The 27,134-nt window shown below is 48.5% G+C and overlaps 1 protein-coding gene across 3 annotated transcripts in view; it reads right to left on the reverse strand.

Moving 5' to 3' along the window:
* LOC138818800 (spectrin beta chain, non-erythrocytic 2) overlaps positions 1-13,736 on the reverse strand; it is a 47,261-nt gene extending 33,525 nt beyond the window's left edge. The window contains exons 1-2 of one of the 3 annotated variants that reach the window (XM_070009937.1): positions 13,297-13,736; positions 3,607-3,785 (exon numbers count right to left, since the gene is read on the reverse strand). In XM_070009937.1, coding sequence (XP_069866038.1) covers positions 3,607-3,763 — 157 coding nt within the window. In that variant the 5' untranslated portion in view covers positions 3,764-3,785; positions 13,297-13,736. Of the gene's footprint in view, positions 1-486; positions 898-3,606; positions 3,786-12,605; positions 12,697-13,296 lie in introns of those variants that run through there. The other 2 variants (XM_070009938.1, XM_070009936.1) reach the window with 2 other exon arrangements.
* Between the last annotated feature and the right edge of the window lie 13,398 nt (positions 13,737-27,134).

Here is a 27,134-nt window from a genome sequence, read left to right on the forward strand (position 1 = left end):
GCGTTTCAGTCCTCTCCTTCGACACTTTCCCCAATTTCTACACATGTCCGGGTCACACACATTCAGACACCCACTCTTAAGGCCAGGGAAACAAACAAGCTCTAAGCTCAGGTCTCTGGCCCACTCCTTCTCTCCTTCCCTAACGAGGTGAGCCTGGCTCAACCCAGGGATGGGCTGCCTGGAGGGAGGAGAGCCGAGTGGCCACACTGACGCCTTGGGCCCTGCATCCCCATCACCTTTGTACCCAGCAGGGTGTCTCAAAGTCACGCTACGACCACACACAAGTCCCTTCCAGTGGGTCCAAACCTTCCCTGCTTCTGTCCACATTCCTGGACTTTCTGGCCACTTGACATGATTCCTCCCAAGTCTCATGGTATTGTCCCCCAAGTCAAGTGCTTGGCTCTAGCTTCTGAGCCCCGGCAGACCCTCCGGCCCCTGAAGCTCCCCTCCAGCTCCCCAGGGCTCCCCTTAGCCCAGGGAACTCACCTTGAAGCTGTTTGAAGCGTCCTTCCAGCACGCTGGCGTACTGAGCAGGGTTGATGAAGGCAGCTGGGGAGAGCAGGAGCCCCCCGGGGTTCTGGGCCCCTTCCACCGCCTCATAGTAAAATTCCTCAGCCCCATTCAGACCGTTCCCATGCACCCTGCTCACTCCATTCGCACTCATGGTGCCTGCTGCCTCCTACACAGCTCGTGGCCCAGAGTCCATGCTCCCCTGCGCAGGGCAGGGCGGGTGGTGAGCGTCTGTCCCCTGAGCCTGTGTTGGAGGTCCCCAGAGGCCGCTATGGCCAAGAGGATTTCAAGGATGCTGTGAGTTTCAAGTAGGAAAAAATAGTTATGGGATTTCTAGCTCCAGAGAACAGCGAGCAGGCACACCTGGCCACAGGGAGAGAGGCAGCTCCAGACAAACAGGTCGGACAGTGTCGGGGGAGGGGCAGGGGGCGGAGCTGGGCTGGGGCAGGGCCAGGCCCTGCAGGGGCGGAGGAGGGAGCTGCCAGGGCCAGGAGACTTGCCAGGCAGGCCACAGGTTGCCTAAGACTGGGGAAGACCCGCCAGAGGCCCCCCCTACCCCCCCCCCCCCAAGCAAATTCCTGCTTCCTGAAGGTCTGCTGACAGACAAGGAGGCTGAGCTCCCCGCCACTTGAGTAGTCCCTGTCTAGGACTCATGGGCTTTGATCTCAGCCCAGAGAGCTGAGAAAAAGAAACGCGGAGCTCCTAGGAGAATGGAAGCCAAGTGCTGTGCTGGCATTTACTTTTGTCACCTCCTCTGGGGAAGGAATAAGTATTGCTGGTGTCTTCTCCATTGGTATTTGTTATCTGAATGCCAGCCCCTCTCCTGCCCACCAGGGCCTTCTCAGCCAGCTTCCCAGCTCTGCCCCACTGCTTGGGCACAAACTACCATCTTCCCCTCTGCCCTTTCCCTAGGCTTCTGCTTTTATAGCTGGCAGTCTACACATACCCCTCCCTCAATGTCATTCATTTAGTATTTGCTTGGCATCTTCTGACACAAGGCAAAGCCCATGCAGAGCTCTGATTTGGTGAGACCCAGCTTAGAGGTGGAGAGACATACCTGAGCACTGGGTGGCACCTGTGTGCTCAGTGACGAGCCTGGTGGCATGGGTCTGTGTGCACACTGAGGACAATGTTGAGTGGAACACATCACATGCACAGATATGACACCAGTACCAGTCCTGGCTTATGTGCAAAGATGTCATGACCACATGTGTGTCCTTTGCCCAGAGAGTGAAAGTCCTGGACTATGTGTCATTATAGATACACTCAGGGTGTGTAACAGGTAAAATACAATGGCATGGCTGTCACGGCAGTTCTAGAGGACATGTGAATCTAAAACTGGGGTACCAGAGAGATGTTTTCCAAACATATCACTGACATTCTCCATCCCTCATGTCTTTTGTCCTCTCTGAGCTCTAGTCTAGAAACAGGTAGGAATAGTTCACCAGCCAGTCTCAAGAACCCATCTGAGCCTGGTGCTGGTGGCTCATGCCTGTAATCCTAGCTACTCAGGAGGTTGAGATCTGAGGACTGTGGTTCAAAGCCAGCCCAGGGCACGAAAACCTGTGAGACTCATATCTCTAATTAACTACCAGAAAATGAAGTGGCGCTGTGGCTCAAGTGGTAGAGCACTGGCCTTGAGCTGAAGAACTCAGTTCCAGCCCACGACTGACCAAAAAAGGAAGAGAAGGAGGAGGAGGAGGAGGAGGAAGAGGAGGAGGAGGAGGAGGAGGAAGAGGAGGAGGAGGAGGAGGAGGAAGAGGGGGAGGAGGGGGAGGAGGAACAACCCATCTGAACCAGGCACTAGTGGCTCATACCTATAATCCTAGCTACTCAGGAGGCTGAGATCTCAACACTGAAGCCAGCCTGGCTAGGAAAGATCCTTATCGCCCATTAGCCACCAAAAAGCCAGAAGTGGAGCTGTGGCTTAAATGGTAGAACACTAGCCTTGAGCAAAGAAAGCTCAGGGACTGTCCAAGCCTTGAGTTCAGGCCCCAGGACCCCCCCACCCCCGACCCCCACACACACAAAAGAACCCATCTGAAGAAAGATCCAGGATCCTCAGAAGCTGCAGCTGCCATTGTTCCAGATTGTTGCTGGGCTCGTTGAGAATTTCCTCGGGAGCTTTTTTAAACCCTGAGTTCTGGACCATATGTCTAGAGATTCAAATTCACTGTGCCCAGGGGAGGGACTTGGGAAGCTATTTTTATAAAAACTGTCGCTGGGTAAAACATGCCACCAGGTTTGGGGACCTGGGCTTCCACTGTGGGTGCCACCCCACAGGGAGCACTACCTCTCAGGTGGGAGGAGTTATGACCTCTTACACTGAACTGGGTTGGGCAGCAGGCAGGTCAGTGGTGATGACAAGGGTGGGATGGAGGCGGCCAGTCAGACAGGGTGGGTGGCCAAGGGGTGTGTGATTCAGCCCCATGCCAGCAGCCGCTGGTGGTGTCAGGTGGCAACCCTTCTCTTGTTGCCATGACAACCCCTCCCCCAGAACACAGGGAGGCCCGTCAGACGGGTTTGTTTGTGCCTAGAAGGGGAGAGCCCTGGCCGCAGGGAAGGGTAGGGGCCAAGGTGGGTGGAGAGTAAATTCTGGAGAATGAATGGGTGGCTTTGGACTACGATGGGGTAGCAGGCAGAGATCCTGCTTCGGGGAACAGGTAGATACAATAATGAGAGTAACAGACGGCAGGTGGAGCAGAACAGGTGTGGGAACTGATCGTGGACATCAAGGAAGACACCAGGGGAGGAAAGGTGAGGCAGAGGTGGGTGGAGACAGAAGCGACAGTCAGAGTGTAGAGGAGAAGGGATGTGACTCAGGGCCCGGGTCAGGAAGGGAAGCCGATTCAGCCAGCAGGGCCAGTCCAGGGGTCAGCTCAGCTGGCATACTAGGCTTTGGGGGAAGGGAGGTTAGGAAATGCCTGGTATTGTGTGAAGTTTGTTCCTGCACCGGACTGGGGACCAAAGGGCTTGACAGGGTGCTCAGGCTCTCCCACTTCAGTCCAGCAGCTTAGACAAGACAATTGTCTCCCCGTAAAGATAAAAGACTCTACACACCCACCTCCGCACCTCCTCGGTTCTCCGGGACCTCACCTGCCAGAGCCTTAATTCGAGACCTCTCGAAGAGGCGAGCTGAGCTGCTGTCATTGTCCCAGTCGGAGTCGGGCAGGTCCCAGCGGTTGTTGATGTCACTGTACTGGCCCTGGATCTCCAAGCTGTCGAAGTCTGTGGGCGACAGAGTGCTGCTCATGGTGGTGGGTGGCTTCCTGCTCCTGGAAGAACATGTGGCTGGTGAGGGGCGTCTTGGGGGCCGCGGAGCTCCCCACTCACCACATCCTGCTATCTTTCTGCTCTCACTTGGCTCAGCTCTCCTCGTGGCCATGGTTATGGATAGTTTAGCCTTTTGTCTTTAGACTGTGGGAGGGGGGAGGCAGAGATGGCAATGTGACAGCTGCACTGGGAGAGACACCGGAGGACAGAGAGCTGTCTGAGAGCTTGACGACAGGCTCAGAGGGCTTCAAAGCAGAGACAGACACAGCAGAGCCCAGGGACTCAAAGTGGAGACAGCCGTGGGAATACCAGTGTGTAGACCAGGGTGGTGCAGGCGGAGGATGGGGGTCTTGATGGGTACTAAGGAGTACAAACTAGAATTCTTTCATTCCCTGCTTCTATTTGAGTTCTGAGCCTTCTTTAAAAAATTATTATTGATAGGCTAACCAGGAGACTGAGATCTGAGGATGGCAGTTCAAAGCCAGCCCGGGCAGGAAAGTTCGTGAGACTCTTATGTCCAATTAACCACTAAAAAATAAATAAATAAAAGCCATGGGCTGGGAGGGTGGCTCAGTGGTAGATTGCTTGCCTTGCATGCCTGAGGCCCTGGGTTTGATTCCTCAGCACCATATAAGCAAAAAGAAAAAAGCCGGAAATGGTGCTGTGGCTCAAGTGGTAGAGCGCTAGCCTTGAGCTGAAGAGCTGAGGCCCAGAGCTCAGGCCCCACGACTGGACCCCCCCCAAAATAAATAAATAAATAAAAGTCAGAAGTGGTACAGTGGTTCAAGTGGTAGAATGCTAGTCTTGAGCAAAAGCAGCTCAGGGGCAGTGCCCAGGTCCTGAGTTCAAGCCCCAGGACCACCACACACACACAAAGTTTTAAGTTTTTATTATTAGTTTGCATTAGTTATACACAGAGAGATCTCACTGTATCTCTGAGCCTTTGTAGGTAAACTGGAGATTAAAAGACCCCAATTTTCCTCTTGAGCTAAGTCAAACAAACGGTAGATACCCCAGGGAGACCAATGCACTGATAGACAAGTATAGACCAAGTGCCCAGGAGTTCAAAGGATTCAGTATAGTTCTCACCTTTTAGTTTCCTTTTGTTACGGAGAATGCTAAGTAAGTGCTCAAAAGACACCCCTGAGATGTATGTGTCCCCATCATTTCACAGATGGAATACCTCCAAAGACATTGTCAGTGCGTCAAGGTGGAAGGAGCACTAGCGTTTTTTGTTTGCTTTTGCTAGTATAAGGGCTTGAACTCAGGGCCGGAACTCTCCCTTGGTCTATTTTTTGCTCAAGGCTGGCACTCTAGCAATTGAGTCATAGATTCACATTCAGCTTTTTGGTGGTTAATTAGAGATAAGAGTCTCACAGCCAGGCGCCAGTGGCTCGTGCCTATAATCCTACCTACTCAGGAGGCTGAGATCTGGGGATGGAGGTTCAAAGCCAGCCTGGGCAGGAAGGTCCATGAGACTCTTATCTCCAAAGAACCACCAGAAAACCAGAAGTGGTGCTATGGCTCAAGTGGTAGAGTGCTAGCCTTGAGCTGAAGAGCTCAGGGCAGCGCCCAGGCCCAGAGTTCAAGCCCCATAATCAACCAAAAAAAAAAAAAAAGAATCTCACAGACTTATTCCTGATTATCCTGCAGTCTTTTAAGTCTTCCCAGAGGGATCAACACCCAACTAGCCTTGTAGTGCCCAGTCCTCTTTGGGCCAGGTATGCTTGCCAACACTACTTTTGACCTTAACTTGGGCAATATACTCTGTCCTCAAAAAAATAACAAATGAGTTTCCTGTTAGCTCCTGGGGACTTTGGAAAAAAAACAAACAAACAAAAAAACCATCTGTACTGTCCAAAGTTCTTGTGTAACACAGGATTCAACAGCCATTCAAGAGGAATGGTGAGGGGAGATTTATTTTTATTTTTTTTTGTCAGTTGGGGGGCTTGAACTCAGGGCCTGGTTTAATTTTTATTTTTATTGTGAAAATACTCTACAGAGGGGTTACAATTATATGGGCAAGATAATGAGTACATTTCTTATCAAGCATTGTAGCCTCCTCCTTTGTTTCCCCTTCCCATCCCTTCCCATCCTCCCCCCCCCCCCCGCCCCCGTGGGCCTGGGTTTTTTCACTCAAGGATAGTGCTCTACTATTTTGAGCCACAGCGCCACTTCCATTTTTCTGGTGGTTCATTGGAGATAAGAATCTCATGGATTTCCACGCCCAGGCTGGCTTTGAACCACAATCCTCAGATCTCAGCCTCCTGAGTAGCTAGGATAACAGGCATGAGCTACCAGTGCTTGGCTGAGAGGAGATTTTTTACTTTAACAGAATCCCATATTCTGTTAAATTTGTCTTAAATTAAGGACCTCTTAAATATGAAGACATCTTTGTACTTATTTAGTTCTTTGGGGGGTGCTGAGGCTTGGCACTCAGGGCCTTGTGCTTGTTAGTCGAGTGCTGAACCACTTGAACCATGTTCCAACACAGCACTGTGTATGTGTGTTTGTGCATGCATACACATACACACGTGTGTGTATGCCAGGACTGAGGCTTGAGCTTTGGACCTCAAAATTCTCACTTAGCTTTTTTTCTTTTCTTTTTTTTTGGGGTCCGGTTGTGGGGCCTGAACTCTGGGCCTGGGCGCTGTCCCTCAGCTCTTCAGCTCAAGGCTAGCACTCTACCACTTGAGCCACAGTGCCACTTCCGGCTTTTTGCTTATGTGGTGCCGAGGAATCGAACCCAGGGCCTCTGGCTTGCAAGGCAAGCACTCTATCACTGAGCCACCTTCCCAGCCCTCTTTTTCTTTTTTTTGTTGTTGGTCGTGGGGCTTGAACTCTGGGCCTGAGCGCTGTCCCTCAGCTCTTCAGCTCAACGTTAGCGCTCTACCACTTGAGCTCCAGCGCCACTTCCGGTTTTTCTGGTGGTTTATTGGAGCTAAGAGTCTCACAGAATTTCCTTCCTGGGCTGGCTTTGAACCATGATCCTCAGATCTCAGCTTCCTGACTAGCTAGGATTACAGGCGTGAGCCACTGGCGCCTGGCTCTTTATCTTTTTTTCTTTGTGCCAGTCCTGGGGCTTGAACTCAGGGCCTGAACACTGTCCCTGAGTTTTTTTTTTTTTCCTTTCTTTCTTTCTCAAGGCTCTACAACTTGAGCCACAGCCCCACTTCTGACTTTTTGCTGGTTCACTGGAGATATGAGTCTCACAGTGGCTTTGAACTTTGATCCTCAGATCTCAGCCTCCTGGGTGGCTAGGCATAAACCACCAGTGCCTGGAGACATTTTAATCTTGAGTATGACTCCCTAGTCCAGGGCTGTGACACTAGCGGTATTGGGCAGTGTTTGAGATCAGCAAATATCCTTCCTGAAGAAAAGAGGTAAGGAAAACCTGTCATGTGGTTTGGGGAAGGTAGAAAGGCATTGGGTGGTAAGGCTCCGGTGGGGAGGATAGTGAATTGTCATGGGAACACAAGGAAATTGGCATATACCAATAACTGGTTCCAAGAAGCTGAATCTGACCAGCTTGAAGGTCAGTATGGTCCACTCTCCATTTCCCTGGGCACCAGGAAGATTTCCCTACAGTGTACAGGAGCCAAGGTCTCAGGGCCCTAGAGCTGGGCTTTTCATTCCCTATAGGAAGGCAGAGAGCTTAAATTCCCACCAGGCAGATGACTCCTTTCCCATCATTTCCCCCAACAGAGTCTCTGGATTTGCTCTGTAAATATTTATATAAAAATAAATTCTAGGGCAGAGTTGAATCACCCTGAGCAAAGAGCAAGTGCTGTGGGCAACGCATGACCTGAACTCAGTGAGCTGCGGGATACGAAAGCAGTCGGTGATTTAGAAGCTTCACACTTGGTCCCTCAGATGGGGCCTCTCAGCAGCAGCAGCCCCTGTGGTGCTGGGCTCTGGGAAGGATCTGTGCAGAGACCTCCCAGCAGGCACAGCGACACCAGCACCCTGCAACTGTCGATTTATTTGACCCCCTTTTCTTTTACCAGAAGGCACAAACTTACTAAAGCCAGCCCCCAGGAGTGTTTTGTTTGGCCAATTGCTGTATTTATTTATTTGGTTCACTGTTTCATTTTTAAAATCATAAAACACTTCTTATAAAAGAGCATTACCTTCAGCACATTACTCTGAACAAATGGCAGGGACATGTGAACTATTGTTACTTTCCTCCCTGTTGGTTCCTCCCCCTCCCCCCTCGGGAAATGTTTACAAGTAAAATCATCAACAATAAACAAAATAATCCTCTTTGCTGCTGTTTCAAAATTTCGATGTTGGTTTTTACATGCCTACTTTACAAAAAATTTTGTAAAGAATTAAAACAGGGCTGGGAATGCCCTGGGTTTGATTCCTCAGTACTAAGTGAACAGAAAAAGCCAGAAGGGGTGCTGTGGCTTAAATGGTAGAACAGTGCTCAGGCCCTGAGTACAAGCCCTAGAACTGACCAAAAAATAAAATAAAACATATCTGCTAGGCACTGATGGCTCAGGCCTGCCTGTAATCCAACCTACTCAGGAGGCTGAGATGCGAGTATTGCAGTTTGAAACCAGCCTGGGCAGAAAAATCTATGAGATTCTTAAGCCAATTAACCAGTAAAAGGCCAGAAGTGAAGATGTGGCTCGAATGGTAGAGTTCTAGCCTAAGCAGAAAAAGCCAAGAGAGAGTAAAGGTCCTGAGTTTAAGCCCTAGTACATGTATAAAACAAAACAACAACAAAACATTACCTCTAGTGAACAGCAAAGATTTCACTACACTTCAAATGCAGGTCAGTTTGAAGCAGAGAAATGTTAGTTTTCTAAACAGAAGGGGATTTAAAAGAAAAAAAAAAAAAGATGCAGCAAAACTGTTTTAGAAGAACCCATTTCAGATTCCTTTAGGAGGGCCAGTGCCTCTCACTTCTCTGCAGACCCTGCCACTCCCTTTTTCTCTCCTATACAAATATGTCTCATAAATGTATGCTACCTGTCAGGCCCCTGAAGACTTGGAGGCATTCAAATTACTTTAAGTCTCTGTATTCCATAGAGCAGACACTTAAGGAAGCCCCATGTCTGACACTGTCTCCAAACAACTAACTCTACCCTATAGGCTCAATGTACCCAAATATGTACTACTTGGGTGACCTCAGGGGTCCTAAGAACTCCAGACATGGAATCCAGACTTTCTAGGGCCTCTCTGTGAAATCTTTTTTTTTTTTTCTTTTTTTGGTTGGTCGTGGGGCTTGAACTCTGGGTTTGGGCGCTGTCCCTGCGCTCTTCAGCTCAAGGCGAGCACTCTACCACTTGGGCCACAGCGCCACTTCCGGTTTGCTAGTGGTTTGTTGGAGATTAGAATCTCACAGACTTTCCTGCCCAGGCTGGCTTTGAACTGTGATCCTCAGATCTCAGCCTCCTGAGTAGCTAGGATGACAGGCATGAGCCACCGGCGCCCGGCTTGGACTCTTTTATAATTAGGGGGAGAGGAGAAGGACAGAGCTAGAATCTCTGGCTCCTCATCCAAATAAAACTTCAAACACAAATGCTTCTCTCTTCAGATCAAGTTTGAGGCCTATGTGTTTTCTGACCTGAGTTTCCAGGGATATCATGATTAAGAAAAGGAACCCATATGGTATTTTTGTTCTTTGGTCACAGATCCCCTACAGGGTCATGGTACTGAGACTATACAGAGGTCTTGTTCCCATAGATTTCATTGAGAACAGTGCTCTTAACAGTGTTGTTAAGCACTGTAGCTCTGTGCCTGGAAAGTTTTGGGTTCCAAATATTCTGGGTCTGTAGCCTCTCCCACTCCCTGCCTTTTGGACAATATGTTCTGTACATTCCCAGCTGCCATCTCCAGATTCCTATAATTTTCTGTTTGAGTTTCTCCTACCCAGATCCTGGTTCCTTTTCACTGAGTCTATCTTCCCTTACCTAGGATCTGGACCTCCATGCTGTCCTCATGCTGTCAGAAAGCAAAGCAGCCCCATCTCTACTCTCAAATTCTCCCTGTACTGGAGAATCTCCAAACTTATTCTCCTCCAAGGATTCCTGAACTCTGGCAATAGGGCAGTGCACTAGCTAATCCAGATTACCATTTCACCCCTCTCTTATTCTTAGCCACTGACCTCGGTGGGGCCCAAGTAGCTTATGTTGTTAGTGCCATAATAGTGTCACCTCCTTCCAGTTGTAGGCTGGAACCTACAAACCGCTCAGCCACAGGTAGGTCCTCTAAGATGTCAGCCTCCACTTACTTTCCTCTGCTGACCTGGCCTCTAAAGCTGGAAATCCTATCCCTGGGGCTAGCAGCTGGGGCTAGTACCTAATTCCTCCTCTCACCACATGCGGCTCCAGATTAATTCTTTCCTTCCCTCAGAGTGGATCATTCCACCCCTGCGCTCCCACAGTACCTCACAGGCAGCTATTATGGCGCTTATCCCATTGTATTACTGTTACTTGTTTGTGTGTCTCCACTCGTTCCACCTTTAACTCATTGAGAACTGGGTCTTACTCCTTTCTGGGTCCAGTACAATAGATATTCAATAAAGAAGACAGTGCATGAAGAAACCATTCGTTTTTGGCTACCACAGTTAATGTCTTTCTTAGGGCCAAAGAAAAGCATGGAAAGAATGAAGGTGGGATTAGAAATGACCCGCTCCTTAGCTGCAATGGTTTCAGACTTGGGCACTAGAACTCCTGACCAGCAATTCTTAGACTCCCACAAATCACAATCATCTGGAGTAGGGGGAGGGCAGCTGAAATAGACCACTGGGCTCTGCCCCCAGAGCTTCTCTTTTGGCAGATCTGGGGGAGGAGTTGGGAATTTGCATTTCTAATTCGTTCCCAGGTGGCACTGAGCCTGCTTATGTAGGGAACCTACTTTGAAAGCCAAAGATGACAAGCAGCTGGAGCTGGTTGGTTAGAAGCACTGTGAAGGCTGTTTCCAGCTCCAGTGACTAGAAGTACTTCTAGGTGTGTGCAGGCTCTCCCTACCCCATGCTGAACTCAAATACAGCTTCCTCATGGGAGCTCCAAGCACGAGAGAAGAAAATGAAGACAGAGTGGGCGCTAGAACTCATGAAACAGAGGTGCTGGGTCTGACACAGCGAATCGCAGATGTGAGGAAGGAAGGAAGGAGGACAGGGCTGCAGCAGCCATGGGAAGGAAGAATTGAATAAATGACAGGAGGATGAATAATAGATTAGAAGAGATGGGGACTTTGGCAAAGTAGAAATCTTATGTGACTCAAACTATAAATGGCAGAGAGAGGAAAAGGCAAAAGAAGTCGTAATTAAATTCAGCACTCCCAGGAAGGCAAAAGACAGATGCTCCAGGATAGGTAGAGAGCAGAAGAAAGGTAGGAAGAACAAAATCCCAATCTGTTTCCTGGACCCCAACCTATTTCCTGGTCCATGCTCCTGATAAAGCTTAAGGGATCTGCTCCTCAGGAGTTTAGGAAGTAGGTTGAAGGGGGGACGGGGGACTGCTTTTTCATTCTCTTAGGAAAGAATTATTCAGCCTCATTTTGTATGTATGTGCAGGTAATGAAGGCTCGAACTCAGGACCTAGGTACAGTCCCTTAGCTTTTCCACTCAAGGCTGGTGCTCTACCACTTGAGCCACAGCATCACTTCCAGCTTTTTGCTGGTAAAAATGGAAAATAACATCTCACAGACTTTCCTGCCCAGGCTGGTTTTCCAACTGTTAGCATCCTCAAATCTCAGCCCCCTGAGCAGCTGGGATTATAGGTGTAAACCATGGTGGTCCCGAATCTGCCTCATTTTCACTCCCCAACCCGGAGCTTGCATCAGTCTCATAAGCTCCATCTTAGTTGTTGTTGTTTTTTTTTTCCTTCACAGATGTTTAGCTGTTTTCGAATACACCACGAGCTTGTCCCATGCATCAAGCTAAGACATATTTGAAACTTAACTCTGTCCACTTCACCTTCAAGGTAAACTGGTTTGTGGAGAACCCAGGCCCATGGCCTGCAACTCCCAGCTCTCAGTGTTGGAAGACGGTGGTTGCCCCCCACGGAGGAAGGGAGCTGAGAAACAACCCACGGAGAGTGGGCTTGTACTAAGCAGGCTGTCGCAGGGCTAAGACTACCTCAGTCAACCTGCCACCTGCAATGGGGGGAATGAGGCGAAGTCGCTCGGAGCCGGAGCGGATGGCGATTGCGAGCCGGAGCGCCGGAGTGGGTACACCCCCGCCAGGATGGCTGCGTGCTGGGGCCCCCCCAGAGCCCGGAAAACGTCCACACACACCCCCAAATAAAGCCACCTTACCCGACGCTTCCCCACAGGGCTTCGTTCCCTCTCGGCCAAAGCTACACGCACCCCCCCGCCAGCCGCGTCCCCTGGCCCGCACCCCGCGAGGGAGCCTGGGCGGCAGCACCGAGCCAGCTCCCGAGGAGGCGCGGAGCCCACGCGGCTGCAGGCGGCGGCCGGGGGCGGCGGGACAGCGCCCGCGGGCCGGTCCGCCGGAGCCGCCGCGGGGCCCGCGACCCGCCGGCGCTGTCAGCCGCGCTCCGAGTCGGGGCGGCCCCGTCCGTCCGCGGTCCGTCAGGGCTCTCCCCGCGGCCCCGCAGGCCCCGCCGGCCCCGCGCCTCGGCCCCCGCCGCCTTCACGTGGGTGCCGGGCCGGTGGGCACATGACTCTCCGCATCCTGTCCCCGGGCCCCGGCACAGGCGAGAGGGGCCGGGTGCCCGCCCCCTCCGCAGCCGGCCGGGACCCCGACCCCGCCGCCCGCAGCGCAGCGCCCCGCACGCGGCTGCACAAAGCGCGCCGCCCCCGCCGGCCCGGGCGGGACAAAGCGGGCCGGGACGCCGGCACCTTACCTGGACGCGGAGCGCCGGCCGGACGAGCGGGAGCGCGGTGGGCGGGCGGGCGCTCACCGGTCGTCGCCGCGCCCGCAGCCCCGCCGCGAGGGGCGGTTGCGGGTGGCGTGGCGGCCGCGGGGCGCACGGCGGGTGCTGTCACGGGGCGCGAGCGGCGCGGGGCGCGGGGGGGGGCGCGCGGGGCCGGCGGCGGCGGCGGCGCGCGGGCGCGAGCGGCGGGACCGCGGCGCCGCGGATGGAGGACAATAGCCTCCCCCCTGCCACAGGCCGCCGGCTCCCGCGGGAGGCCCGGGACCATCTGGAGCCCGCGGCCCCGCGGGGCTCGGGGCGGGGCCCGCGCCAACCCCCCCCTCCCCGCCCAGTCCGGCGCCATGGCAACCGAGGCCCCTCTCGGCTCTCCCCTCGGCTCCCCGGCCCGGGGTCGCTGACCTTCCCCGGGGCGACCGCGGCCGCCGCTGGTTGGCCGGCTCCGACCTTCCCCCCCTCCCCGCCTTCCGCGGAGGGGCCGCGCAGGACCCCCGCCTTCCGGCCTCGGCCAGCCCCGCGTCACCCCTCGGCCGTGCGCGCGCCCCGTCCCGGCTCCGGGGGGCCCTGACCTTCCCAGGCTGGACGCCCCCCACCTTTGTCTCTCTTCCGCCTGAGGGAAACCCGCACCCCGCGATGTGCAGTCCCCCCAGCGCCCCTCACTCACCGCCGAGGTCTCCCCGAGATGTGGCCTCTGTTTCCTTTTCAGATTCTCCTGTCTGGGCACCTCCGGGCCATCTCCCCTACGCCCTCCTCGCGGCCGTGCCCCCTCTCCCGCGTCCTCCTTCCGGCAGGTAGCCTGGCCTGCTTTCCCAAAGCATCTCCATGGTGTTGGTGGAGATTTGCTGCTCACAAATCAGATTCTCGGCACAGTCATCGCAGCGGCTTCTCAGCTCCCTCTCATTTATCAACCAAGGAGAATTCTGGCCCAGTCACTGTCTTAAGGGGGCTGGGGGCGGGGATGGACATTTCTAGGCCTGGCACGAGCTGGGCTCCTTCTTGGTTTATGGGCGGTTGGATGGGCTAAGGTTTAAGGTCATCAACCAAGGTGCAGTGCTAGCTGCTTAGGAGAGGGAGGGATTATGCCTAAATCAGAACGAACGCCCAGGGTGGGTGCTAGTGGTGGGTGCTAAAAGTGCACTATGTCATGTGACACTCCCACCCCCTCGCTGGCTCTGAGAGGTAGATGCTGTTCTTCCAGACTAGAAAGCTGAGCTCAGAGAGGAACCAGTAGAAACCGAGTGGGCCTGGGACGGTCTTTTGGGTTCTATTACTGCTCCTGATGCAGGTGGGCCTGAAGAATGCCTGAAAAATGACCAAGGAATATAGGCAACTCCAAGAATGCACGTTGAGTGAATTATTGGATTTCAGGTTTTATAAAATGGCTTTATCGGCCATGAATTTAAGGATTCTGCTTCTTCCCGAAAAGATATGCATACTGAAACAAATAAATATAATGAAACCCCTTTCCAGAAAAGGTTCTGACTAAATAAAATCACTTGAATGAAATGTACTTGGAAACAATTTGCAAGGTAAAACCTAAGTGTCATTTCATTTACCTGGCCTTGGTTTTCCTCATTTGTAAGATGAGTTGAGCAAAGTATTCAAGAATTGCACTTTTAGAAAAGGTTACCCTGAAGTTCTCTCCTAGCTCTGATAGGAGATTTCTACACTAACGTGGTCCTCAGCCTTCTGGGTTACACCCATCATCAGCTGTGCTTCAAATGACAGGTTCAAAGAAGCAAGGGCCACAAACTGCAACTGTCCCTAGAGGTCAGAAGAGAATGTGTTGGAAGCCAGACACCAGTGGCTCACACCTGTAATTCTAGCTATTCAAGAAGCTGAGACCTGAGGCTCTCAGTTCAAAGTTTAGCCCAGGGTTGGAAAATCCATGAGACTCTTCTCTCCAATGAACCAGCAAAAAGCTAAAAGCGGTAGAGCACCAGCCTTAAGCAAAAAAAGCTAAGGGACAGTACCCAAGCCCTGAGTTAAAGCCTCAGGGGTACTAAATCAGTTAATCAATGTGTGTGTGTGTGTTGAAAGGTTCAGGGAGAAGGAAAGTGAGGTGTGTATAGTGGAAGACGCTTGGTCAGGGGCATTAAAGTTGATGGGACCTGACAAAGAAACTGGAAGCCATCAAACTGCTATTAAATTGGTTATGGGAACTAAGGGTCTCAACCCACAGCCTGTTAGATTGTGACCTAGTTAGAAGTCAAACACATTAGGCCTTGTGATTAGCATAATGATGGCTTCTATAGAATTGTTTCCCACTTTCAGCATTTCATAATTCTACAAAAAGCCATATAAGGTAACTATTCTAATTTTTGCTCTCATTTTATTGTTGAGCAAACTGATATTCAGATATACAAGTGAAAATTCACAGAATTAGTTCATAGTAAAGATTCCAGGTCTTCAGATTCCTGGTACCTATGGACAGAGTGTGGCAGAGTAATTAAAAGTATTGGGTTGGGGGCTGGGGTTGTGGTTCAGTAACAGAGCATCTGACTGGCATGAGCAGGGCCTGTCTTTGATCACCAGCACTAGGAAAATACAAAACAAAACTCCTTAGCCTACTCAGGAGGCTGAGATCTGAGGATCACAGTTTTAAGCTAGCCTAGGCAGGGAAGTCAATGAGACTCTTAACTCCAATAAACTACTCCCCCCCCAAAAAAAAAGCTGAAAGTGGAGCTGTGGCCCTAGTGATAGAACTAGAGGCTAGCCTTGAGTAAAAAAGCTCAGGGACAAGCACCTAGACCTTGAGTTTAAGCCCCTAAAACCAAACAAAACAAGACAAAAAAAAAAAACAAAACAGATTTTGTAGTGACTACGTTTAAATTCTGATTTTTCTAGTTGTCTGAACTTGGACCTGTACTTACCCTCCAGGGCTCAATTTTTGTCACAGTAAAATATAGACTTAAAAAAAAAATACTGCAGGGCTGGGAAGGTGGCTCAGTGGTAGAGCGCTTGCCTTGCAAGCCTGAGGCCCTGGGTTCGATTCCTCAGCACCATATAAGCAAAAAGAAAAAAGCCGGAAGTGGCCCTGTGGCTCAAGTGGTAGAGCACTAGCCTTGAGCTGAAGAGCTGAGGGACAGCGCCCAGGCCCAGAGTTCAGGCCCCACGACCGGACGCAAAAAAAAAAAAAAAAAATACTGCAGAAGCCAGGCGCTGGCTCAGGAGGCTGAGATCTGAGGATCACGGTTTAAAGCCAGCCTGGACAGGAAAGTCTGTGAGACTCTTCAATAAAAACCACTAGAAAACCAAAAGTGACATTGTAGAGCACTCGCCTTGAGCTGAAGAGCTGAGGGACAGCGCCCAGGCCCAGAGTTCAAGCCCCATGACCGACAAAAAAATACTGCAGAGCTGAGAATGCAGCTGAGTGGTAGAACAGCTGCCGTATGTGTGAGGATCCTGGGTTTGCGTCCCAGCACTATGGGGGTGGGGGGAAAGAGGAGTTATTGCAGGTAAAGTAATAGAACAACTGCCCTGTAGTAAGCACTCAATCAGTGTCAGCCATTATTATTTTACCAAATTCTTATTTTACTGTACTGTTTCCCAATTTGGAAAGGAAAAAAGGGAACACTGAGATCATTTCTTTCGGCTGTGCGACTGGGTTGCTTTGGAAACTAGTTATTTTGCTCTGCAGTGAATCAGTACAGTCGATGATGAAAATGCCTGCTTCCTTTTTTTTCCTGTGGGCTGCAAAAGTGAATGGAATGATGTCCACCAAGTGTGCTGAGCTGCTCAGAGAATCTGGATTTACTGCTTAGATTACAAGATTCATGGAAAGGTCTTGGCCCCTGACATCTTTCTGTATCATGGAAGAGGTATCCCTCCTTCCATCTGAGATTCTGATTCTTCTGGCTCCTGCTCTAAGCCTCATCCCCTCCCACACTCTGATGGTCCTCATTCCTTCTGGTGCTTGCTCTCTCTCTGCTGGCTCCTTCCCATCAGTATTTGAGCATTCTCAAATTTCTGCTAGCTTAAGAAATAAGAAGCCCTGATGGCCTGTATCTATCTCCCTCATTCTTCCTGTCTCCCCCCGCCCCCCATACCTCCTCCCCCTGCAGCTCTAGGGATTGAGCCCACCGTTTTGTGCATGCTAGGCAAGCACTCTCCTGCTGAGTTAAACCCCTAGTCCATTGCCTGTGTGTGCGTGTGCATGCACACGCGCACATGCACACACACGCGCGCACACACACACAGGCATGCAAGTAGTAGGGCTTGAACTCAGGGCCTAGGTGTTATCCCTTAGCTTTTCTCTGCTCAAGGCTGTTGCTCTGCTACTTGAAACACAGCTCTTACTTCTGTCTTTTCGGTGGTTATTGGAAATAAGAGTCTTATGACTTTCCTGCCTGGTTTGGCTTTAAACCATGTCCTCAGATCTCAGCCTTCTGTATAGTTAGGATTACAGATATGAGCCACTGGTACCCACTTTGCCCTTACTCTTTTTTTTTGGGGGGGGGGTCCGGTTGTGGGACCTGAACTCTGGGCCTGGGCGCTGTCCCTCAGCTCTTCACCTCAAAGTTAGCGCTCTATCACTTGAGCCACAGCACCACTTCTGGCTTTTTTTTGTTCTGCTTATTGGTGCTGAGGAATCAAACCCAGGGCCTCATGCATGCAAGGCAAGCGCTCTACCATTGAGCCACCTTCCCAGCCCTGCCCTTACTCTTTATGCTTTTGGTGGTTGTTTTCTTCCTCCTCCTCTTCTTCCTCCTCCTCCTCCTCCTCCTCCTCCTTCTTTTTTTTGGTCAGTTGTGGTGCTGTCCCTCAGCACTTCAGCTCAAGGCTAGCACTATATCACTTGAGCCACAAAACCACTTCCTATTTTTGAAGTAGTTTATTGGAGATAAGAGTCTCACAGACTTTCCTGCCTGGCTGGCTTTGAATCTCGATCCTCAGATCTCAGCCTTGTGAGTAGCTAGGATTACAGGCATAAACCATGGATGCCCACCATTCACGGTCTTCTTGAGTCTTCTTTCCTTCATTCTTTTATTTATTTCCTTCATTCCATCAAACATTTATTCACAACAATTATAGCACTTGACTATAGTGCCAAATCTATAATATCTTGGGAAGCTACTGAAGGATTAAAACAAAGAAGTGAGGTGATCAATTCTGTAGTTTAAAAAGATTAGCTGTCCAGACACCAATGGCTCAAGCCTGTAATCCTAGCTACTCACAAGGCTGAGATCTGAGGATCAAGGATCAGTGCCAGTTCAGTCAAGAAGCACTTGAGACTCTTTTTTTGTTTGTTTGTTTGTTTTTTGGTCCGGTAATGGGGCCTGAACTCTGGGCCTGGGCGCTGTCCCTCAGCTCTTCAGCTCAAGGCTAGTGCTCTACCACTTGAGCCACAGGGCCACTTCCGGCTTTTTTCTTTTTGCTTATATGGTGCTGAGGAATCGAACCCAGGGCCTCAGGCATGCGAGGCAAGCACTCTACCACTGAGCCACCTTCCCAGCCCAGCACTTGAGACTCTTACATCTAGTTAGCCACCAAAAAGCCATAAGTGGAGATGTGGCTCTACCACTGTCGTAGTGCTAGACTTGAGCAAAAAAACTCAGGAACAGCACCCAGGCCCTGAGTTCAAGCCCCGCTATTGGCACTTACACGTGCGCATGCATGTGTACACACACACAATGATTTGCTGGTGTGTTGGAGTATTGAAGGGGTGCACAGTTGGAGTGAGAAACCAGTAAGGAGGTTTCCACTGTAGTGCAGGTAAGAGAGGAGATGGTAGCTTGGACTCAGCTGTTGACATGATATGGAGACGAGTTGGTAGTAAAGAAAAAGGGCTTGTCAAAGATGGAAAGGAGGCGCCATTCACTAAGATGGGGAAGGGAAACTAGCTTTGGTTGGGGGAAGATTGTTGATTTTAGAACTTGGGTCTGATTCAAAGGTATTTGAATCAATCAAGTGGAGATTGTATGTCAATTGTATGTCGGTGTGGTGTTCAAAGGGAAAGTCTGGACTTACATCCATTTGGAAGACATCAGTGTAGACAGGTAGTAACTGAAGGGGATAGATAAGCACTGATGGATCGACCTAATCCCAGCATAGTATCTTCTGCTTCCAGCAAGGTCATCAATGATGGTATTGCTAAAACTAGTGTTATCCTAATTGCTATCTCACTTTTAGTCATAGCAGCAATGACTCATTATACCCTTCCCTCTTTTGTAGGTTCCTTTTCTGCTTGTCATTTCAGGCTATTAGGGCTTCTTATTCTGTGCCTCATTTCAAGGCCATCTTAACCTCTGGGCACCTTGAGTCTTTAATAAAAAGTCCATGTGGCAGATCATTCCTCTACTAAAAGTCCTTCAGTGGCTTCCCAATTGGACTTCACACTAGTCCAGACTTTTTTCTTTTTTAAGGTGGATATACTGAAGGTTCTACTCCAGGTGCTAATGGATGAGATGGCCTGGGAAGGATTGTTATAGCACACAGGTTGTGTTCTGTTTTGGACTGTGAGTTCCAAGAGGGAGGATGTCACACAGTTATAGCCCAGGCATAGTAGGCACACCCATATCTGTGCAATAAACTAATGAATGACAAGAGAAGACCTTGGGATAGAAGACAAGTCTTTATTGTAAGAGGTGAAACTAAATGTTTTCATGTTAATCTGTGTGTTTGCCTCCACCTTTTTTTTGAGGTGTGTGTGAAGGTGGGAGGAATGCCAGGGATGGAGCCCAGCGATTCATGCATGCTAGGCAAATACTCTACCACTGAGCCAACCTCTTGATTCCCAACTATTTTACTGTCAATCTGGGTTGCAGAACTTAAGCAGTAGCGAGGGATTTGTATATACATTGCTCTCAGCCTAGGAATACTACAGGGAAACCAGAGTTACATTCTTGGCTTTTGCACTCAACAGACCTTTTAAAATCTGCTTCAAGGTGCCAGGAGTGTGATGATATATGTCTATAGTCCCAGCTACTCTGACACAGGCAGATTTCTTTTGCACTCTGGAGTCTGAGGCCAGGCTGGGCCATATAGACCTGTCTTAACATAAAATGGACTAAAATCTATCATAGTAAGGAATAACATTTTTGAAAGTTTTGGTTTTTAAACTGCAAGGATCAAGTGCTTCAGGGGAATTTATTCCCCTCCTCTGGAGGCTTCCTTTTAAATATCAAGAGACAGAATCTGCTAAGCCTAAAGCTCAGAGTTTATGCCATCATCTGTTGAGTTGGGAAGAACATGTGAGCTCCTCTTCGACATTGAAAATATAATCCTGTGACTGGAGAATTAGGAACAATGGGGATGGGAGACCAAGAGAGTCAAGATGGCCCTGGGACTCTGCTCTCTGTCCCCACCACCAAACAGTAATTTCTGGAACCAGAGAAGACAATCTTGGGCTGGGAACATGGTTCAGTGGTAGAGTGCTTGCCTAGCATGCATGAAGCCCTGGGTTCCATTCCTCAGTGCCACATGAAAAGAAAAAGCCGGAAGTGGGCTGTGGCTCAAGTGGTAGAGCGCTAGTGTTGAACACAGAAAGGCTCAGGGACAGAGCCCAGGTCCTGAGTTCAAGCCTCAGGACTGGCAAAAAAAAAATACAGAGAAGACTATCTTTCAAAGTAGCCAGTGCTACTAAAGGACAACAGCAGGAGAAATGACATTGTTATCTATGGAGGCAAAGCAGATGTGAGGTAATCTGTTCCACATGGCAATCTCATTCCCTAGACTCAACCTCATTCATAGCTAGAAGAAGTGTGAGAAGCTTCTTGATGTTCATCCTCAGAGAGAAAGAGGGAGAGAGCGAGAACTGAAGGCCAGGATACCCGTGGGGATTGGTGTGGAGTGGGGACAACAGAGGCAGAAGGTGGGTGGATGGCACAAGCCAGGGGCTGGTGGAGGTCCAGCAGTGTCAGGAAGAGCTGAGGTAGAAGCGTGAAGCCATCCCTATGTTCTGTCTGTGCCAAGACCACAGGCGCCAACTGCCATGGAACTGTGCCACCAAGTCCAATGCCCAAGACCAAGTGAAGGAAGCTACAGTTTATCAGTTCGGCAAGAGAGACAAATGATGGCATTTGCCTTTAGGGTTCACCTTGATGTCAGAAGGATACATGTCCACACGTACTCTAGAACATCACAAGAAGATTAGGAAAACATACAATGTTTGAGTTGTCTTGAACTGGTCATAGTTCTTTTTTTTTTTTGTCATCAGTAGAAATGGGGACTGAGAAATACAATTATATATTTCCTTGCCTGAGTCTGTTAGTTGAAATGGTAAATAAGTCTGCTGGAAGTATAGGTAAGAAAGGTGTGTTTCAAGCAAAACTGAGCCTCTTCTGAAGACTGGCTTGATTTCCTGTGACTAGTGTAGACCAGGATGCTAGCCTGAGCTTAGCCAGCTTAAGACAAAGGATAGACATGCATTTGAACGCAAAAGTCTGCAGATGAGACTGTAGATAAAATAGGGCATTGTGATAGTTGAGGGTGGCTAGAGTGGGATGTAGAGGACTGAGAGGATCCTACCTTGAGCATCCTTCTACAGTATAGAAAAGTCAGGTTCCAGGAGCCCCAGGAGATATGTGCTTTGTTCTTAGCAATGTTGTGAATGCATGCTGCTTCTGAGTAAAGGTGGGAAACTGGAACTGATTTGAGGACATAGAAATGTTACATTCATTTATCTTTGTCCAGTTCAGATTCAAAACATCACTTATTTATGGTCCAGCCCTCCTAAACTATTTTTAACTTGCAAACCTAAATGCCATTAAAAAAAACTGGGCCTGTTTGAATGATTCTGACCCATCTAAGAGCAGGCTGGGAACAACTGCGATTCTCAATACCTTTGATTTTGCCAGTCAATGAGGAACCACTTCCTTCTTCTAAGAAGCTCATGTACTTAACCCTTTGGAGCACACACACTCTTGAGAAAAGGGTCTTCTCACAACCATATTTCTGAAATGGATTTTACAACACCTGCTTAATACTAATGGTTGCAGGAAAGTCTGTGGGGTCCATCGATTAAATTGTACTGGCAAATGAGAGTTGTGTTGGGAAAACTACAGTGCCAAACTCCAAAAGAGTAGGTTTGGGGTATATCTTTTAAGCTGTAGACATTTTAGGCCAGTGTTCAATTCTTTCATCCTAATTCTTTCACTTGTGGTACACAGCTAAGGGGTTAGTCATTTCAACTATTAGTGGCATCTGAAATTTCCTGGTGGTAAAGACACTGAGAATCTCTGAACTTGTTTGAACTCTGGCTCATCACTTTCTAATTGTGTGACCTTGAACAAAGTATTTAATTTCTCTAAGCCTGAGTTTCCTCATCTGTAAATAATTAGGGGATAATTTTACAGAAGGAAGTTGTGGTGAGAAATTAAACAGTGCATGCCTGGTTCCAGATAAAGCCTCAATGATTGTTAGCTATTGCCATGATCATTATTTTACATAATTTTGTATATAGACAAATCTTGCCTTAATAAAGACATACTGCATGAAAATATGGATTTGTGTAAAAGGTTAGTGGAGGAGGTTATTTGCATTAGGAAAAGAGTCTTCCGTTTATGAAAGAACTGATAACAGGATTTCAACAGTTACTTCCCAATATGCCCAAAATGAGTTAATTCATACAAAACTTGATTTACAGAGTGTTTTAGAAACACAGCTAGTGAACCAAGCACAGGCATCTGTAATACAATCACTCAGAGCAGGTCTGAGCCACTGTGACAAGTTAACAATAACAATCCTGAGTATTCCCCAGACTCCTTTATAAAGGGATTAGATGGCTTCTCTGTGCTTTCAAAGGGCAGATCCTGGGACTAATGAGTGGAAGAAATAGGGTTGGAGAGATGGAGAGATTTTTTAGGGTGACACAATGAAAAACTGCCAAACCACTGCTGTCCAAAGATAGGTTGCCTACAAAGTGGCCAATTTCCTAAAACAACTATTACATGAAATAGTGAGGTGAATTAGGTCAGTGTTCTTTAATCCTAAATATACTACATATACTATGCAAATTGGATGGATTCTCTATCTTGGATACCAGGAAGAAGTTCAGGAAGGAGATAGGAGTGAGGTTATTTGGGAGGAAAGGTTGGGATGGAGGAAGTAAAATGGAATAAACATTGTTTCTCTGGCTGGGAAATACTGGATTAAGTGACCTCTAAGATGTCATCTAATTTAAAGATCCTACAACTCACAATTTATTCATAGATGTTATTTTAACTGTATTCCTGGGAGAATTTTCCTATTTTAGTTGTGGAAAACTAGACCATAACACCAAAAGTGGTAAAATGGGAAAAGAATGAAGATACCCTGATCCTTTTAGACTTTTGATCCCATGAACTCATTTCATCAGGTAAGAATGAAAGTTGGGGAAACTAAAGACCTAAGTAGCCTTAAAGCTAGACCAGATAAAATCAAGTCAACCTTAGAGATCAATGAAAAAAAAAAATCAGCCGAGTGCTGGTGACTCACGCCTGTAATCCTAGCCATTCAGGAGGCTGAGATCTGAGGATGGAGGTTCAAAACCAGCCCGGGCAGGAAACGTAAGACTCGTGTCTCCAATAAACCACCAGAAAACTGGAAGTGGTGCTGTGGCTCAAGTGGTAGAGCACTGCCTTGAACTGAAGAGCTGAGGGACAGCGCCTAGGCTCAGAGTTCAAGCCCTATGACTGACCTCCGCCCACCTAAAATTAGTTCAAATCTGGCTTCAGGGTCCTAGCTTTCCTGGTAAAGTACTTCAGAGTACTGTCCTCTCTTTAATTTTCAAGACTGGGACTTGAACTTGGTACCTGATCTTCCACACATTGGCTAGCATTCTTTTCAACTGAGCCACACCTCCAACCCCAGCGTTCCATGACTTATACAAAAGACTGACCTATCATTGAACATGGGGAGCTAATATTCACTTCAGTGGGGCTCCTGGAAGGAGCATCTTTGTCCCAATTAGCCTATTAGTCTTTCAAATGATGTTGATCAGCTGGCCTTCAGATCAGTAGGTTTACTTGGTTGCACATGAGGAGCTCACACTGCCCAGCTGCCTCATCCCTAAGGCCTCTTGATCACAAAGCACCCTTCCCTTCCAGTGGATGGACATCAGCTGGCAGGACAACTCCAATCTTGCCTCCAGAGAAGGTAAAAAGCCAATTATGGAGGGAAGAAACACATTCTGTTTTTATTGGTTATCCAGGGGAAGTAGGGTTGGACACAGGAGAGAAATGAAATCTCTTGCCTGGCCTAGCACCTGTTACTGGTAGATGAGAAATCAGAGATTGTGCGAAGGTGACTCAGCCAGGAAAAACAGGAAGCTGCTGAGTATCTGAGCCAGGCATTTTAAGGAGGAGAGGAAGAAAAGCACCGGGAATGGGGGCGAAGAAGAAAATATTCTAGTTATGTAAAGCTCAGTCAGTATTGTCCTAGGAAGGGAATCTTTCCTTTGCCTATGAGTCTTAGAGGAAAAACAGAAGCTGTGGTCCATGAACTGGCACAGAAAGCAGCACCCTTATGGCCTCTGGTGTCCCCGGCCCCCTTCCGTCGGCCTAACATCCCTCTGCAAGGGCATCCCTGTCTGACCCCTGATAGGAAAGTAGTGGTGAAGCTGCCCCACATTCTGTGCTCCAGGTGGAGAAGGCCTAAAGAAGGTGAGGGGATGAGCTAATCTGAGCTTCATGGCCCCATTTCCAAGGATGTGATTAGTGGAGAGGCACGGGGGACCTGCTCCATTTCAGGAAACCCGGTTATGGGAACCGGTGGGGGACAGACTTCTCTCAGGACCCAAGAGAAATACTTAGCGCTTTCTTAGTGTCTATATGGGAAACAGATTCTCTGGTGTTGTTTGATTCTTTCTTAGGAAAAAAAGCTCTCAACTGGCCTTCATTTTTACATCAGTCTGATAAGGGGATATTTTCCACTGAAGTTCCTAGGGTATTTAGGATATTTGAATGTTGTAGGGAAGCTTGAGAAAAAAGGCTGACTTCAGGTATGTCCAGGAATGAGATGCACAGAGAAGGCACACTTAAAAGGGAAAGACAGCTCAGGAGTCCCTGAAATGTCACTGTTCATCTGGCAGCATTGCCTATGACATTCTGGTTCCATAAACACTTAGTTTGGGGTCAGAATCAGTCTGGGGCTCTTAGGGTTGCATCTTTCTTTGGCTGAGCAGTATTTGTGTCTCAAAAATAAATATAAATGAAAGTTCATGCTGAGATGTAGTTCAGTGGTAGAACTCTTACCTTGCCTAACATATGCAAGGCCCTGGGTTTGATGCGTGGAAGTGAAAAACAAAAAGAGAATCTCCATGAAACAGTAATTCAATTCCTGAGTGGGTGGCAGAATGGGAACAAAACCAGTATGTTACCCAGTCTAAGAACCAGGGAGAATTAGCCTGAAACCCTGTGAATAAGACACTGAAGGTAAAGCCATCTTCAAAGGCTCTTTGGATGACTAAAGTGACCTTGGGTAGGTCACATAATCTCTGTGATTCATACAGCCTTATCTGTTGAAGTTAAGTGATTGCCTAGTGGTCATTTCTGACAAGTGATTGCTCTGTGGATAGGATCTGAGTAAAAACAGTTTTAGTAATGTGGAGTCCAATAGCATATTATTACTAGGCCCAAACCCGTGGCATACACGGATGGATTGGGAGATGCAGAGTGGAAGCTCTTGGAGGGAGATCTTGCAGAGGATGATTGGGGGGTCTCACAGTAATGTGGAGGCTCCCACACTGCAGACCTTCCAAGCAGCCAGGGTAGCTGTTAGAAAATGGAATTGGGGTTCATTTTTTTGTCCAGATTCTGGCTTTGATATTTTATAAACTTAGTGTCATGTTACCTATACCTTGGAGCATCATTTCCATCAATTATGATATAACAACACCTCCTTTACCAGGGATGATTACTTAAGATAAATAAGGGGAAAAGTGTTTAGCACAGAATCAGTACTCATTGTATGTTAAACCCTGCTTGACTACAAGAGTAACTGCTATTAGAAGTCCTGGTGGTTGGCCCTCGTATCCAAGGCTTCCTCTTTCCCTTCTGTCCAGATTGGGTAGGAACAGCACTGTGTCCTGGCCTATCTTTATTAGGCCTCTCTGCTTTTAGGATGGTGGTTGATGTTCCCTGCAACTTCATCCTTTAGGCTCATTCCGTGGAAGAGGTCTGGAAGCCAAGAGGTCCAGCAATTGCCATTGACAACTATTTCTCTACCCTACATTCCCAAAGCCATTCTCAAGGTGGAATATTTCTACTGAGCTGGCACTTTCAATGGGGACTTTTCTTCAATTTTTTATTAGCATAAATTACTTGTACAAGTGGAGGTTTCACTATATTTCCATACATATATATAATGTACTTCATCAGTCTCACTCTATTTATTTCCCTTATCCCCCTTTTAAAAACAATTTCAACTTGTTTCACTGTTTTATTTTCATACATGTATATATTTGTCCATATTTGCCTTTATTTACCCTCTATTCATTCAGTTAGTGTGCATTAACTGTAGCAAGGTTTCAACAATCCCCTCTATTGCTCTTTCCCGTCTTCCCCATTTTCAATTGTTAGACAGCTTTCAGTGAGATTTACTATGCCATCTTCATACATAGATGCAATGTATTTTGGTATTTTATTCACCCTTCATCCTTCTCTTCCCTCTCCTTGTTTTCAATGGAGCTATTTTGTTTTGGTGCCAGTACTAGGGCTTGAATTCAAGGCCTAGGTGCTATCACTCAAGGCTGGCACTCTACCATTTGATCCACAACTTCATTTATGACTTTTTGGTGTTAATTAGAAATAAGACTCTCATGGACTTTTCTGCCCTGGCTGGCTTCAAACCATAATTTTCAGATCTCATCCTCCTGTACCTAGGATTACAGATATGAGCCACCGGTGCCCAGCTTTCAATAGGGACTATTTTAAAGACCCATTCTTAATTATCACCTTAGTATCACCACAAATAGTGAAGATATCTTGCCACAATCATCCAACAAGGTTAACTCCTTTTCCTTCTGCAACTCTTCTAAAAAGGCAGAGAGCGGCCCGGTGCCTGTAATCCTAGCTACTCAGGAGGCTGAGATCTGAGGATCACGGTTCAAAACCAGCCCGGGCAGGAGAGACCGTGAGACTCCTATCTCCAATAAACCACCAGAAAACCGGAAGTGGCACTGTAGCTCAAGTGGTAGAGCGCTAGCCTTGAGCTGAAGAGCTGAGGGACAGCGCCCAGGCCCAGAGTTCAAGCCCCACGACCGACAAAAAAAAAAAAAAAGGCAGAGAGCGAGAGACACAGATTATTCCCCAAATTCCAGTTCTCTTATCAAACCTGATAGTTATAATGAATTTCCCAGAAATAAAAGCCACCAGTGTCTAATATATCTACCTGTGAGCAGGGAGAAGGGGTAATATTGCTGAGCAGGGACTGGAGAAAGGGTATGATTCAGGTTCCAATAGACACATTCTTTGGAGTAACACCAAGGTTGCATACTGGGTAGGCAGTCAGCCAGCTCACAGCCTGATCCGTCCAATCCTGGTTACTTGGAGTTGGAGTGGAAGAATTTTCCCTGAAGGAAAG

Source organism: Dipodomys merriami, unplaced genomic scaffold, assembly GCF_024711535.1.
Source record: "Dipodomys merriami isolate MVZ:Mamm:240054 unplaced genomic scaffold, mDipMer1.0.p SCAF_78, whole genome shotgun sequence".
In the NCBI taxonomy this organism is placed as follows: domain Eukaryota; kingdom Metazoa; phylum Chordata; class Mammalia; order Rodentia; family Heteromyidae; genus Dipodomys; species Dipodomys merriami.